The 16,721-nt window shown below is 37.6% G+C and overlaps 1 protein-coding gene across 1 annotated transcript in view; it reads right to left on the bottom strand.

The window, feature by feature from the left end:
* LOC126262711 (ral guanine nucleotide dissociation stimulator-like 1) overlaps positions 1-16,721 on the bottom strand; it is a 394,400-nt gene that overhangs the window by 20,774 nt on the left and 356,905 nt on the right. Inside the window, exons 9-12 of the mRNA XM_049959494.1 lie at positions 15,770-15,934; positions 8,088-8,228; positions 4,169-4,365; positions 216-330 (exon numbers count right to left, since the gene is read on the bottom strand). Of these exons, the coding sequence (XP_049815451.1) occupies positions 216-330; positions 4,169-4,365; positions 8,088-8,228; positions 15,770-15,934 (618 nt within the window). The remainder of the gene's footprint in view (positions 1-215; positions 331-4,168; positions 4,366-8,087; positions 8,229-15,769; positions 15,935-16,721) is intronic.

Below are 16,721 nucleotides of genomic sequence, written 5' to 3'. Positions count from 1 at the left end.
ACTTAGAACTACTTAAACCTAACTAACCTAAGGACATCGCACACACCCATGCCCGAGGCAGGATTCGAACCTGCGACCGTAGCAGCAGCGCGGCTCCGGACTGGAGCGCCTAGAACCGCACGGCCACCACAGCCGGCAAGTTTGAAAACTATTCTATGTTTTTCTCATGGAATATTCAGTATTCTACAGGATTATTTAATTCTTACGACACATACCTTTCTGTCTAGTGAATTATGTGGTGACGATGGGAGGCTATCCAGGTCACAATAAAACTGACTGCTAGAACTACTAGATGTACTTGCAATGGAATCATTTTTCCGATGCCCCAGTCTGAAAACAAAATATAAAAATATGTTCTATAATAAATGATCAGCATTTAAATAAAAAAGATATGTTAGAAATACAGCACAATAGCAACTAATGTCTGCAGTCATAGTTTTTCCTGGAATGATAAATCTGTTATACTTCAATGTTGTTGCATTGTATTCCTTGTTTATTTCTCTGCACTTATTTTCATATTTTATGGTGACAACTTTTTATTCAAATCATATCATGTATCAAAAAAACACAATAATGGAGTTTTATGATGATATTTCCTTAATAACTCATCCTAATTATGTAATAATCTGTTATTTCTTGAATATGAGGTACAAAGATGCATCTTCTAGCCCCATAAAGGCGCAGTGCAAAGTGTGCAACACCGACAGGTATATGATATTGTGGATCAATTCTATACAAAGTATTCTGTCCACTGAACCACCAGGACAAATGTTTACTTGGTGATTTCTATGTTAGCCAGTGATTCTTAAAACCAACAAGATCATAGAAATCATAGCTCTGGTACTTTGGACTGCTATTAATGCACTCCTCTGATAATGGAAGACTCCAAGTATAGTATGAAATATATAATCTGTATTCACATTTGTAAGAAATTCTATACAAAAGTAACTAGCCAATTCAATGTTTGTAGCTCCTTTATGTCAAATAGTAACAGTAATTTTAGTTTTTGGAAACCTTCATGTAACTAATGATGTGGTACAGAATAGAATTGGGGAGAAAAAAATGTGTAAAATCCTGAATAGAAGAAGGGATTGGTCAATAGGACACATTCTGAGACATTAAGGAATCACAAATTTAGTATTGGAGGACAGAGAGAGAGAGAGAGAGAGAGAGAGAGAGAGAGAGAGAGAGAGAGCACGTGTGTGTGTGTGTGTGTGTGTGTGTGTGTGTGTGTGTGTGTGTGTGTGTGTGTGTGCGTGTGCATGTGCACACGCGCGTGTGGAGAGGGATTGTAGTGGGAGACCACGAGATGAATATAGTAAGCAGACTCAAAAGGATGTAAGTTGCAGTAACTGCTCGGAGATAAAGAGACTTGCACAGGATACAGTAGCATGGATGGCTGTATCAAACTGGTCTTCAGACTGAAGACCACAACACACAGTCCCTTGCACAAAGCCATTTGATGACCACAAAACCACTTACACAAAACAAATAGGTGATCTGAATCACCTTCTGATGTGAGTAGCAAAAAGAAGTTGGTACTGTCTGCAAGGTCCTGGGGATGTGGCTGCAGAATTGCACAGAAATGCATCCTTATGATGGACATTAGGTATTAACTACCACATGTACAATCCATAAACTAAGGCTCATTTTGCAGAGACAGGCACCCTCTCCTTACTAAGTTATACACATCACACGACAGATTGGTAACAGTTTAAATTTTCTAGCAAAGCTGGATTTCCCTCTTGAATAGTAGGGTTCATTGGATGGCCATTTCATGATCTGCTAATATGAGAAACAAACAGGTGTTTATCTTTCATTTCTGTACGAGATCATTTTTATTTTGACACTACCACTCCCCCACCCCCCACCACACCCCACCCCACCCTGACACACAAAACAAAAGGTCAAAGCTAATTATGGTAGTTTTGTTGTTTCAGCTAAAGGTGAGCAGTTACCTTTCATTCCTAACTAAATTAAGGTTGGTATAGAGGCATGTTTTGGTGCTGTCTTGTTAGTTATAGGCTATACAACAATGTACATTCCCATCTTCAATTTCTGACAATGTTATGTGCAAGGTACATCTGTTAAAGTTTTGTTTTACAAGTTTCATATAAATGTAACACTCTCTATAAAAGAGGTTCTCTTACAGATTTCAGCCACACATCTGAAAAATCAATTTCATTTTGCTGTTAGACAATACACATTTCAGCAGAACAGATTCCTGGATTTGAAATATATTATTTTATAACTGTCATTCACTTAGTCTTTTAAATAAAACATTCAACTGACATATTCACTATCACCATCACCATAATTTTTCTGCCACCGCAAACCAGGTCCTTTCTATTGCCTGATCTCCTCATATCCATTTTTGCTTACTATAAGCAAGTTTACTCACTTTTTTTTCATTAGGCAAGTACAGAGAAACTTTTTTTTCACCAGAGGCTCTTATTAGTTGTTCCAGTAACCATTGCTGCTTTTGATCCATATGCTCATTTAGGTAGGTGGTATGTTTTGTACATACTAATCTTAGAAGCATGTGGGAATTCCCAAGGCAGATGACATACTGCATGGTAGAATTTGGAAGCTCTTTGTATTGTTTTTCAGATCTATTTATGTATAGTGTTGTTTGAGGAATCAACACTATCCAAGTACTGTAAGTTGTTTATTGTATCTTAAATCATCATCTCCAGTTCTTAGATGGGCTGTTGGATAGTTCCTGCTCAACATCAGACCAACTGCATTTGTTTTGCAGGTTTTAAGACTCATTCTCGTGAATTCATCAGACTGAAGTTTTAGTTTAGTTTGTACCTCCACTTCCGTCTCTCCCCTTATCATTGCATCATTGGCAAAAGCTAAGCAATTAGTTATAAACTCACTCTTTAGACTGCAAGTAGACATTAATGCATTATGATGATGAAGAGTGGCAAAAGACAACTTCCTTGCTGGACTTACCTCTTTGTTTTGAACCAACTTGACCTACCTTTCTGTACCTGTACAAAACTCTTAACTTGTTCATATCTTCCTCATGCAATGATGTTATCAGGAACTTATACCTCAGACATTTCAAGTGTTTGTTGTTTCTCCCAGTACTTCTCATAGAGCATTCTTTTGACAAAAATGAGTACCGCCTCCTCAAACATAGATTCTACAACTGATATAATAAAATAATAATTTCAATGATAATCTTTATACAGACCATACTGAATGTGAAATGCTTTACTGCAAAGCAAACACATACAATTAATTTAAAAAAATAATATAATTACATATTAAAATGACGCTGTGTGTTAAGGCAACTCATTCTTTATGTAATTCTGAAATGTTGTCACTTGCATTGCTACCAATGGGAACACTATTTGGTCAAATCAAAGAACAGCACAAAGTACTCCTCTCCAAAAACAAGGAAGCACACATTGTCCATATCAATCACAAAGAGAGAATGAAAGAAAGGGAAAAAAGCTAAAATAATTCCGTTCAATTGATTATTTGTTTTTAGGGTTCTGTGCCTCAGTCAGTAAAAATGGAACCCTTATAGGATAGTATTTCCTTCCTTCCTTCCATCCATCCGTTCTCCTGCATCATGATGATCCCATCCATCCTTCTGTCTGTCCTCCTGCACGACTTCATGTCACATTTATGTCTTGGAATCCATGGGACTTCCAGTATCAGTGTTGGTAGCAGGCAAACGTCCAGATTCTTGATTCCCACAATGGTTGAACTGTCTATATGCATAACTAAGTTTGTATGGAACCCTCAGTGAGCAAGTCCTACTTGTATCTGGCCAATTTCCTCTATTTAACATTTCAAGATTTATTGGTGTTATCAACATTGACTATGCATGCTTCCTTATTGTCAAAAAGTGATTAAAATAATGTTACCTTTCAGAGCAGCATTTCACTTCGAATATGGTCAGCATAAAGTTTATCATTAGAAACATTGCCATTACTACATATCAGTTGTCATCAGGAATGACAAGAATGTGATTTACAGTATATCAGTTGAGTGTTTAATCTGAATGCTGCCAAGAATACAACAACATATTTTCATGTCAGGAACTAGAAAATAATCAATATCAATCAATAGCCATGGAAGGAAATTAGATGTTAACACTAAAACTTGTTGCACGGCTTTTAATAAATATTAACACATGATAAAAACTCACCCTGGTCGTCTTTTATTTCTGTGCTCTCTGACAGTGCCCATAACAGACTGTCCTTGTCCTGGTATGGGTGGCTCTATCTGGCATGATAATTCATATGCTTCTCTGTCATCAAGTACCAGAACTGAATCAAACCAGCGATCAAACATTGGGTCATCAGGAATGTTATATGCATTTGCTGCTCCCTGAAGTAATTTTATCTGGGGAGAAAAAGACTCATGAGTTGACTTTGTGCTTAAAAATGGTAGCAATCACTTTGAATGGGAATCTGCTGTCATTAGTAGAATTTGTCTTTAATTCAAGAAATTATGTAACATAAAAATGACAAAATCTCTCTAGCACGAAGTATGAAATGTAGCAAGGTGAGATTACCCCACTTGCTATCATTCTACTCCTTATAATAATCTTTTCTTATTATTCAGCTGATTGTGATTATACAAATGTGGTTTATACTATGTATACATGAAATGACCAAGTTCTTATTTATGCAGCAGCATTGTATGTAATCTCATTAATAATATCAAAATTTACCAGTTGCTAATATTAGTGCTATATTTACATCAAAATCTACATCCACGTGATTGCTCTGCAATTCACAATTAAGTGCTTGGCAGAGGGTTCATCAAAATGCCGTCAAGCTATTTCTCTATTGTTCCACTCTCTAATGGTGTGTGGGAAAAATGAGCACTTAATTTTTCTGTGTGAGCTCTGATTTCTCTTATTCTATTATGATAATCATTCCTTCCTATGTAGGTGTGTGCCAACAAAATATTTTCACACACTGAAGTGAAAGCTAATGACTGAAATTTCATGAGGACATACTGTCACAGTGTATAATGCCCCCCCCCCTTTTTTTTTTAATGATTGCTACTACAATTCACATATGATATCTATGGTGCTCTCCCCCCTTATTTCACAACAGTACAAAATGAGCTGCCCTTCTCTGAACTTTTTCAATATCCTCCAATGATCCCGTCTGATGCGGATCCCGCACCACACAACACAGCAATACTCCTGAAGAGGACATTCAAGCATAGGGCAGTCAGTCTCTTTAGTAGACACTTGTTGCATTTTCTCATTGTTCTGTCAATAAATCAAAGTCTTTGGTTTGTTTTACCCACAACATTATCTACATAATTGTTCCAACTTATTCATAATTGTAATCCGTATTACATTTAGTTGAATTTACAGCCTTTAGATTTGTGCAATTTATGTGTTCTGACATTTAGTGGATTCCTTTTGGTACTCACGTGGATGACATTACACTTTTCATTACTTACAGTCAATTGCCACTTTTTGATCCATACAGATGTCTTGTCTAAATTGTTTTGCAATTTGTTTAGATCATCTGATGACTTTATAAGGCAGTAAATGACATCATTTGCAAACAATCTAACAGTGCTAATCAGACCGTCTTCTAAATTGTTTATGTAGATTAGGAACAGCAGAGGGCCGACAGACCACCTTGGAGAATGGCGGATACTACTTCTGTTTTACTCTATGACTTTCCATGAGTAACTATGAACTGTGACCTTTCTGATTGGAAATCGTGAACCCAATCACACTGCTGAGATGACAGTCCACAGGCATCCAGTTTGATTAGAGGTAGCTTGTGAGGTACGGTGTGGAAAGCCTTCTGGAAATCTAAAAATATGGAATCACTTTGACACTCCCTGTCAATAGCTGTGTGTTTTCTTTTCTTTTTTTTGAATTTTGTTAACTAAGAGAAATTAGTAATAAATGTTTTACCACAACATAGTGCTTGAAAATTTATGTGAGATAATCAGTACTTCTCAGAGGATTGACACCACTTCTTAGAAAGCCCCAATTTCATTTTTTGAAGTAACCAAATTCATTTCCTCAGAAACTAATTAACTTAGAAGATATTTATATAAGGGGCATTCAAAAAGAAACAATCCAGAGGCATAATTACAGAAACTAGTATCTGTATGTTAGAAGTATTGACCCTGGCTGTTGAGACACTTGTCCCACTGTGACACAATATGGTGCATGGCTGTCTCATAAAATTCCTGGGGCTGCGATTTTAACCAGTTCCGCACGTATAGCTGGACGTCATCATCCGAGGTGAATCGTTTGCCCCTATGCTGAAGTAGTTCTTTGACCAAGGTGGGCCCCTTCTGATTCACTTCATGTAGCATGGGACAACAGTGAATGTTCAGCATTACTCACAAACCTTGACCACCCTTCACCGAGCGATCAAATCTAAATGACAAGGCAATCTCACCCGTGGTTTCATTCTGCTCCACTACAATGCAAAGCCTCATATGGCCAACACAGTTTTGGCACTCCTGCAGAAATTCAAATGGGAGATTCTCAGCCACCATCCATACAGTCCAGACCTCTATCCCTATGATTATGCCATTTTTGGTCCCCTTAAAAAGGCTCTGAGGGGCAAACGATTCACCTCGGACAACAACGTCCAGCTATACGTATGGAACTGGTTAACATCGCAGCCCTGGGAATTTTATGAGACAGTCATTCACCACCTTGTGTCACAGTGGGACAGGTGTGTCAACAGCCAGGGCCAATACTTCTAAAATACAGTTACTGGTTTCTGTAATTATGCCTCCGGCTCATTTCTTTTTGAATGCCTCTTATAATTACAGTTTTCCCACACCCAAAATTACCTTTGCCATGTGAACCCTTTTGCTTTTTACATTCCAAGATTTGTCATTTTTTTGTTGCCCTAATTTTTCTGAACTAGATGACCCTCTTCATTATTTAATCAAGCCTCTAATTAAGAATTTGTCTAAATTAATGTAATGTTGAACATGGCTATTTTACATGTAAATAGCACTGTGAACTTTTATTACTTTTCTAACCAACTATCTACACTAGTAAATTCTCATGCTGAAATTTTGTAAACTGATATTTAATACCCAAGATCACAAAATATCATTATACTCACCCAAAAATCCTCAGTCCAGGCCTAGTCACACACCAGTTAACACCTCATTCTTGAATGTTCACCAGAGTGCACATGAAAGTAGTCCCTTGTATATATATTTAAGAACTTATCTGACTACTACTTATGCATGTGACCTGCGTCTACCAGCTGGTATTTGATATTTGTTTTAACTGTTTCCAAAATATGTAGTTACTGAAATGATCATGAAATGTAATTGCTAGCCTTTTGTGAAATATAACCCAAATGGAATCAAAACTGGTCATCACACACATGTGGCTTAACAGAAATAACTGTGCCAATAAAACATGTAATCCAGTACTGAATTGTGAGATCACCATCTAAGTTACTTTCAGGTTATGAGAGTTTAATTCCACATTTGCCACTTTGGAATTTTAGTCCACAATCAGGTCAGTACACTTATATCTTGTATGGAAATAATATTTTCATGTACATACCAGTTAATAAATTTACATCAAAAGCAATAATGTTTTATGATACTGAAACATCATTTTTGATGTGTACACAGTTTTTTATTAGAAACATGGCATGCATTGTTTCTGGATAGCCCAATTTTTGTGATGCCTCTACTGGTATCAAACTTTGAGATTACCTATTATTACTTAATTAACATCAGGTTAGGCAGTTGAGCTTGTACTGTTGTCATCTATTGTAATGCCCATGAACATGTCTGAATTGTGTGTGTGTGTGTGTGTGTGTGTGTGTGTGTGTGTGTGTGTAGTACTCAGCAGCTTTCAACCTTTGATGCCTCTCATGCTATGCAATGATGAAGTCCTCTTCAGTCCCCTTCACTTTTATCAAAGCTTTTGGGAATTACCTAGAAAACTCAGTTTCTGTTATAAGTTAGGGAACTTAAATCCTACAATCTGTGCATCACTGTTTACTGTCCTATTCATCACATGATGAATTAATGTACAGTTCAGGTTCACTTGTCATAACTTTCTATTTAATAGTGTTTATGTTATTAAAACTCACCTGGGCTAATACTTCAAATTCCTTTCTTCTTTTGTCAAAATTTATAAGACCATCAGCAACCGTGTCTGGTATAGCTGTATCTATCATTGTGAGATCAGTCAAAAATGTTCCAAGATAAGGAATTGTCCCATGGCTTATACTCTGAAAGAGGAAGTAGACAAGTTTGTAGATGTAACACCACATCAAGCCAATACAACTTTTCCAATTTTGTCCTAAAAACACACCAAACTGTAAACTACTAGGCACTCAATCATTTTCTTTCGTACAACTTCAGATACAAATCTCCACATAGCAAACATTTTTTGTTTACAAATTGGTGGTAAATACAGGATAGAATACAATTATATTTGTGGCAGTAGATCACGATCACATTTGTAGATACGCAGTGTGCTATTACAGTAGTATGCTTTATCAGAGATGAATGTACATGAATGCTACAAGGTATGTCTGTAAGAAACATTTACTTTGATATTAAGCACACCCACATTTACAAATTGGCATTATGTGCAATTCCTGATTACCTCTCAACTGGTTCTGGGAAAAACAGGTGTCTTTTAGTGTCTTTTCGTCATATATTATACAAGTTGTTATTCTACTGGAATAAATATTCTTCAGTTACTTGCACACATTGATCAGTAATTCTGTGGTATATTTTTTCTTGCTTTTACTGGTTTTATTATTGATTATTGCTCTTCATTATCACATTGTACACCATCACATTAGTACAGCATTTTGTGAACACTTAATTATTTGTGGTATGCTAGATCGGGTTATTTTATCTTTCTTAGTGCTCTGCTTTATGATTTTGTGATAGGTAGCCTTATTATGCATTTGTGTGGCTTGTATGCGCCGGATTTTTTATGGTGTGGTTCCCAAAGTAGCAATTTTTCTAATATTAAATGCAACTAATGAGAAAACATTTCTTCACATATAAAATGGAAATGTTTTAGTACTCTGTCTTTGACTGTATATAGTGTTGCTTTACTCATTTCCCAACACCCCCCCCCCCCCCTCCCCCTCTCTCATCATCTGGTTCATCTGAATCAGATTGTACATCAGAAAATACTTCTGTTGGAATAGAATAGAATTTAAATCATCTGGTGGTTCAGGAACCGCCATATCTACACCATGCCCTACTGGTCGGGTGGCGGACAGATGGTTAGGGTAGCTTATTACCTTCTTGTTTTTCGAATTATGACCAATAATATCAACACTGTAAAAGTAGAAATCAATGGAATAATGTCTTGGCTGCCTCCATATCATAGGAACAGCAAATCTAAAGGCTTTTTTCTCCTGGACAATTTTCTTAGATCTTCAACGCATGCATAACATACCTTATGCGGAGCCCAAGATTTATCTTGATCACCAAGTTTAGATCCAAAGTATCATAGATAAACCTTTTTCAGAAAGTCTGTAATGTTTCTTTGGTGTTTTTTAATCACACATTCACCACAAATATAACAAAAACTGTCAGCAGAATTTTTACAACCATGATTAGACATTGCACTGAGCACATGTACAGGAAACGAGAAACGGGAAAGTGAGGTTAGGTTGACAGTAAACAAAACACCATGTATTAACACAAAAATATAATCAACCTCCTTTTGCCAGCAAACTATTTTCAGCAAAGCTACCAACATCATCTACATTCATTACACCTCCTTTTTGAATTATTTTAACTATATAAAAGCTGTTAAATTCTTTAAAAAATTGCTTAATTTAATAAGTTTGACTGTAAAATGTGAAGAAATGGTGATTGATACAGTTATTTAAGTATCATATTTGGATTTCCCACCCTAAAAAGCATAATAATATGGTATTCTCAGCAAAAAAAAGTTTTTCCATCATTGGCCTTTGTTGTTAGCAATTATTATTTTGTACAGCTATCATTGAAAGTTTTATCATTACTGTTACTTTTACTGTATATCAGAGAGGGCATTTTCTGCAGCTCAAGTGCTGAGGTCAATGTCAAAAAATGCATCAAGAAGTGATGGGACTTCTTTAAGGGTTTTACTGATGTCCAGTAACTATCGGAAGATTTAATGTGTGATATCACACCCACTATGTAGTGTATATTTACAAAGTCTGTCATGCAGTTGTCATTTGTTCTGGACAGGCAGCAGCTGCTGGAGACAGCTCAATAGCAAGTTACATATATAGCTTTTTCTGTGTGCTTTTATAGTTTAATTTTCAAATTATTATTATTCTCAGCAGTAGTAGTAGTAGTAGTAGTAGTGTGTGTTCATGCTATGTGTGGAAGCAGGAGGAGGTGGCCACAATTCACAAACAACCGAAGATGGTATTAGTTGCGATCAGCTGTCTGCAGACTGCTGCCTCGGGGTGGATCAGTTACTGACAATCTGGAGCATTGTAAGAGGCACCTCAGGTGCTGCTTGTTTTGTCCATGGCCTGTACTACTGAGGCACCTTACTGCATATCTGACACAGTGGATCTGCACTCACTGCAGAGTGTGTGGTAGGTTGTAACACTTTTGTGTCACTTGAGACAGAGTGTCAATGTGGGGACTGGTAATCTGGCCTTGCCCACTCACCCTGTGAGAGGGGAAGGACGCACATGAGAGGGGTTTGCTACTTATTGGGAACTCCAGTGTTTGTGATGTTATGGAGTTCCTTAGGAAAATAGTGTCTAGGACTGGAATGAACTCCAGTGTGTGCTCAGTATGTTTGCCAGAGGGCCTCATAAAAGATGTGAAAGATGCCCTGCCTGTGGCTATGAAGAGTGCAGGGTGTAGTCATCTTGAAATTGTAGCTCTTGTTGGCACAAATGATGCCTTTTACTTGGGTCCTGACGCCATACTCTGTTCATACTGGTGGCGGTCTGAAATGGTCAAGGCCCTTTTGCAACCGGAGCTCACAGTTTGCACTATTGTACCCAGAATTGGTCAGGCCCTTTGTTTTACAGCTGAGTGGATGATCTCAGCCTAAGGCTTCATCAATTGTGTGACAGTCATGGCTGTAGACTTCTGGATCTGCATTATTTGTTTGAGAATTGTAAGACTGCTCTTGATAGATCAGTGGTGAACTACATGCGGGAAGCAGTTACTCAGGTAGCTGAGTAGTAGTGGAGAGTCAATGGGTCTTTATAGGCGAGGCGATAGTTTGAGGTCCTCTGATGAATGCTTGCCAGTTGATATGCAGAGAACGAAATCTTTTTGCACACAAAGTAGACGCTTCAAGTGTCAAGATTTTAACAGTAAATTGCTGAAAAATTCAAAAAAGTAACCAGCCTAGGTAACCTCAAGATAATCATTGTCATTTTTACCAGCCACTCGACTCCACATAACAGTTGTAGAATCATTCAATTTTAGCTGGAAGTGATTTTAACATACCACGTATTGACAGGGACATCTAGGAATTCAGTGCAGGTTGTACATGCAGAGTCTTGTGAAGTAGTTCTGAACATGTCTTCTGAAAATTGTCTCGAGCAGCTAGTTTGACAATCCATATGAAATGGAAATATTTTACACCTTGTAGCTACAAAGAGGTCTGACCTTATCGTCACAGTCAGTATACAGACAGGGGTTAGTTGTCAAGATGTCATCATTGTGATGATGGTTGCTATGAAGTTAACAAATCCACAGATAAGACTATGCTGAAAAGAGCAGATAAACAGTTGTTAGCATCCTACTTATACAATGAACAGATTTCACTTATAGTCCAATCAAAATTACTTTGCAGTTGACATCTGTCAGTTGCCACTACAGTGTTGCCACATCGGCTGCAGTCTTTTGCAATACACAAATATGGTGGGTCCCTTCACAAAATAATGCTGTTAATGTGTAAAGCGGAACAACTTTGGAAGTAACCCCTATGAGATATGATGAAAATGCAAGATGCTCTGTCAACAGCTGATTTTAAGTACCCAATGACTGAACTGCAGCATATGATTACAGAGAGTACTCTACTGTACTGGCCTCTTACTTAGCTTGCATTCATCGCAAATCTCTCGTCCAGCACAAAGTGCCAAGCAACTGAGGAAAAGTGCAGGTGACTGTTTAATATAAGAAGGGTAAAAGAAAGGACCCACAAAATTACAGACCAATGTCAGTTTGTACCAGAATTCTTATACTTATACATATTCTAAGTCGGAATATAACGAATTTCTTCTTTCCACAAATCTGAACAGATTTAAAAAGTATTACTCAGACAAAACTCAGGTTGCCCTTTTCTTGCACAGTATCCTGCAAATCATGGATGAAGGGCAACAGTCAGATTCCCTATTCACATATTTCTGGAAATCATTTGACGTGGTGCCCCACTGCAGAAGGTTTGAGAATACAGAACAGGTTCCCAAATATTAGAGTGGCTGAAATTGTTATAACTTCAAGTTGAACAAATATATTTCAAGGAAGACACAATACATGAAAGTCACAGATCAAGTAAACAGAGTAAGACGTGTGTACACTTTAACAGTCAAATCATAACTGAGCCCGAGTCTAGCGGCCGTGGCTGGCTGGCCGCTTAGGTGGCGCTGCTGCTGCATGGCTGGCAGACAGCGCCGCGTCAAGAGGATGCGCATAACATGCACGGCGGCACTTTGAAAGATCGGCGAGTCAAAACAGAAATACATCTTAAGAAATAGAAACCAGTAAATTGTTCCTCAGAGACAAGGGTACTGACATGAGTGGACCAGGGAAGTGTGACAGGACTGTTCTTATTCTCTATACATAAAATTATGTGATTGATAGGATGAGCAGCCACCCATTTGCTGATGACACTGCAGGATATGGCAAAGTATCATTGTTGAGTGATTATACAAGGATATTCATTGACTTCGACAGAATTTTTATTTGGTGCGATGAATGACAGCTTTCTCTTAATGTAGAAAAATGTAAGTGAATGCAGATGACTGGGAAAAACAATCCTATTATGCTCAAATAAGTGGTTCAGTGGGATGTACCCTCTGCCATGCACCTCATGGTGATTTGCAGAGTTTAGCTGTAGATGTGTATAAACACAACATTGCAAATCTATGCAATATATGAAATGAAATGAGCACATAATGATAGTAGTAGGGAACTTCAATTTATTGGGAGAATTTTAGGAAAGTGTAGCTCTTCTACAAAGGACTTGTGGATCCATTCTTGAGTACTGCTCGAGTGTTTGGTATCCTCACCAGATTGGATTAAAGCAAAGTATTGAAGCAATTCAGAGATGTGCTGATAGATCTGTTACCAATATTTTTGAATAACATGCAAGTATTACAAAGATACTTTGTGAACCCAAATGGGAAACCTGGATGGAAGACACTGTTCTTTTCACAAAACAGTACTGAGAAAATTTAGAGCACCAAAATCTGTAACTGACAGCAGCATGATCCTGCTCTGCCAACATATGTTTATCTTAAAGACAGTTAAGGCAATGTAAGAGAAATTAAGGCTCATACAGAGGCATATGGACCTTCGCTTTTCCCTCAATCAATTTGCAAGTTCGATGGAGAAGGGAATGACTAGCAGTGGCACAAGGTACCATCCACCATACACCACACAGTGGCTTGCCGAGTTTGTATGTGGATATACATATACTTAGACTTGTGCGTACAATGCTGTTACTAATTAGTGGCAGGTGGTTCTATGGAATGGTGATCATGGTTCAACGTGTGGCATTCAGAATGTTTAGTCTAGTCTAGGTGGATGCTCAATGAATAATATTTACATGAGCTTTGCATATTTTGGGAACAGTTTTCAGTTGGACATTTTCTGTATGAGCAGAGTATGTCCTTGTCTCTGCAACTACAACAATTGCATTGTGCTTCAAAGAAAAATGAATGTGTATGCTAGAGTGGCTTTTTGAAGTCTCTGGAATATATTTGGTGTCTGTTAAAATAGTGGCTATTAATTTGGAGTCGCCAAACCCACAGCAGTATGAGAGAATTTGAGGGTCTATAAAAACTAGTTTGTTGAGCAAATATATCCAAATGTTTGTTTCTGCTCACACCAGCTAATGGTCAATATAGCTTTTAATACTGGACAATGTCTTGGCCCTATTCTTTTATATCAAAAGAAATATCTTGTATTTTGACCATTGTCTCCACATTATATGGATGTCAGACAAAATCTTTGATTCGGTAAAATGAAAAAAAAAATATCTGAAAAAGACATTTGACAAAATTCTGTGTTTAATTACATTTTATTAAAACTGTTTTTATTCAGTTTATCCTGAACTGACACACAAAGTGGCAAACAAAAAATATTCTGCAAGGGTTTACCTTCCACATGAGCCCCAACAAATGAGTTTATAACTAGAGAACTGAAAATATTGCCATTTAAATGCAGAAATAGAGTTTGAACTTTTATGGTCACTAGACTGGGAAAGGTTAGCTAACTTGTTGATTCATCTCTGAATCAGTCCTTTGCTCATGAAAGGACATGGAAAAACTATAACTCATTGGCTTCTTTTCCTCCTGAAATTATTCTGTTTGCTCTAGTTAATTTTTTACATTTGTTTTGAGGGAATTAGATTAGGAAATGAGACACTTAAAGTAGTAAAGGAGTTTTGCTATTTGGGGAGCAAAATAACTGATGATGCTCGAAGTAGAGAGGATATAAAATGTAGACTGGCAATGGCGAGGAAAGCGTTTCTGAAGAAGATAAATTTGTTAACATCGAGTATAGATTTAACTGTCAGGAAGTCATTTCTGAAAGTATTTGTATGGAGTGTAGCCATGTATGGAAGTGAAACATGGACGGTAAATAGTTTGGACAAGAAGAGAATAGAAGCTTTCGAAATGTGGTGCTACAGAAGAATGCTGAAGATTAGATGGGTAGACCACATAACTAATGAGGAGGTACTGAATAGGATTGGGGAGAAGAGGAGTTTGTGGCACAACTTGACCAGAAGAAGGGATCGGTTGGTAGGACATGTTCTGAGGCATCAAGGGATCACCAATTTAGTATTGGAGGGCAGCATGGAGGGTAAAAATCGTAGGGGGAGACCAAGAGATGAATACACTAAGCAGATTCAGAACGATGTAGGTTGCAGTAGGTACTGGGAGATGAAGAAGCTTGCACAGGATAGAGTAGCATGGAGAGCTGCATCAAACCAGTCTCAGGACTGAAGACAACAACAACAACATTTTTAACTTTGTGGTTGGTTGCCCTTCTTGCAGCCACAGCCATCAGTTAACTCTTACAGGATGACAGTCATGTGTGCCACCTGCCTCTAAATCATGTAAGTTAATTTTGTGTATTCCATTATATCTCTGTAGAACAGAGACTTGTCTCCAGGTTGAGAAAGATATTGCCATGATGTGCTGCTTGTGAGAAGGCAAATGTTGGTGGAGTGGATTGCTATAATATACATGGACCCAAGCCCACTCATGCTCCCCAGGAGTGAGCTGGTCAACTTGGTTGCAGAGTTAGAAACACAGGTCTGAGGAATAAACTCACAGGTAGTGGTCTTTTTTATGACTCAGATGTTTTGCACATTGACCGTAACTCCAAAACTTTTTGTCAGAGCTGAAAGTCAAGAATAATGTTTCGAATCAAGAACAATATAAAAAAACAAAACCAGTGCAAACACCGAGTGTGGGCAGGTATCTATGTGTGTCTCTAAACTTATTAATGCATATGTGAACTACTGTATTACCGTGAAATCTTTTGGATTCAAATGCTAGACTATAATTCACCATTAGTAAGATGATGTAATACTGCTGAAACATACTCCACTATTATTATGCTGCCGCTGGATTACTTTTTGTAACTGCCTGTCATTTTCACCAACTGTGTCAGCAAATTTTGCTGTTCCTTCTCGCATAAGTAGTTCACGCTGAGCCCACTGATTATTATCCTCACTAAATATCCTGGCTAGTTCTTCAAACAGTTCCACCTGCAAGAAACAAACCAAAAAACTTCAAGCATGACATTAAATTTAGAAGCTCACTGAGTCAAACAGTAAAAATGTCAATACAATTTGTGAACATGGTGCTGTATAGCTACTAAGTACTTAATGAAAGTCTGAGTTCACTACCAAGGGCTGCATACGTAATTATTCATTATATTCGGTTTCAGTCCTTAGATCAACATTAGGAAGCTTAAAGACATTTTAAACAGCTTACATGGTGATATAAAACCTAAGGCACCAAAGAGCATGAAATTCATCATAAAGTAAGTGTTACCTGCTAAATAGTAAAATATGTTACATTGTCAATAATTAAATGTACCAAACTCATTTTGCCTTTGTTCTGTACATACAGTCAGGTTTCAACATTCAGCGTGGAGGCACACAACATACTTGTGCACCTACATGCCATTTGTTAAGCCTGCCTCTGCCCTGGTGGAGTGAGGATGCTGTTCTGCCATCACGTTCAGGCAGGTGGCTCAGTGCAAGTTCAGATGCTGACCCAGCTATATGCCATAATTTTATTAAGGAGAGTAAGAAGAGATTGTGGCAAAACTCCTTGCCTCATTAAAGTGTTCCATTAACTCAACTGAAGCATTAAGCATTTGCTTGCTTCGGTGTTGACAATAATAGCTTTTCATTGTATGTCATAATACAAGGGCTGTTCAATGAAGAATGTTCACAACTTTGTTTTTTTTTATAACATTCCTTTACACGTCCTCGTAATTTTGATAGTCCTTCTCAAAGTAGTCTCCCATGAATGCAATGCACTTGT

The sequence above is a fragment of the Schistocerca nitens genome, chromosome 6 (genome assembly GCF_023898315.1).
Source record: "Schistocerca nitens isolate TAMUIC-IGC-003100 chromosome 6, iqSchNite1.1, whole genome shotgun sequence".
Classification (NCBI taxonomy): domain Eukaryota; kingdom Metazoa; phylum Arthropoda; class Insecta; order Orthoptera; family Acrididae; genus Schistocerca; species Schistocerca nitens.
Note: the sequence above shows the minus strand (reverse complement) of the source record. Positions and strands in the feature narration are given on the sequence as shown.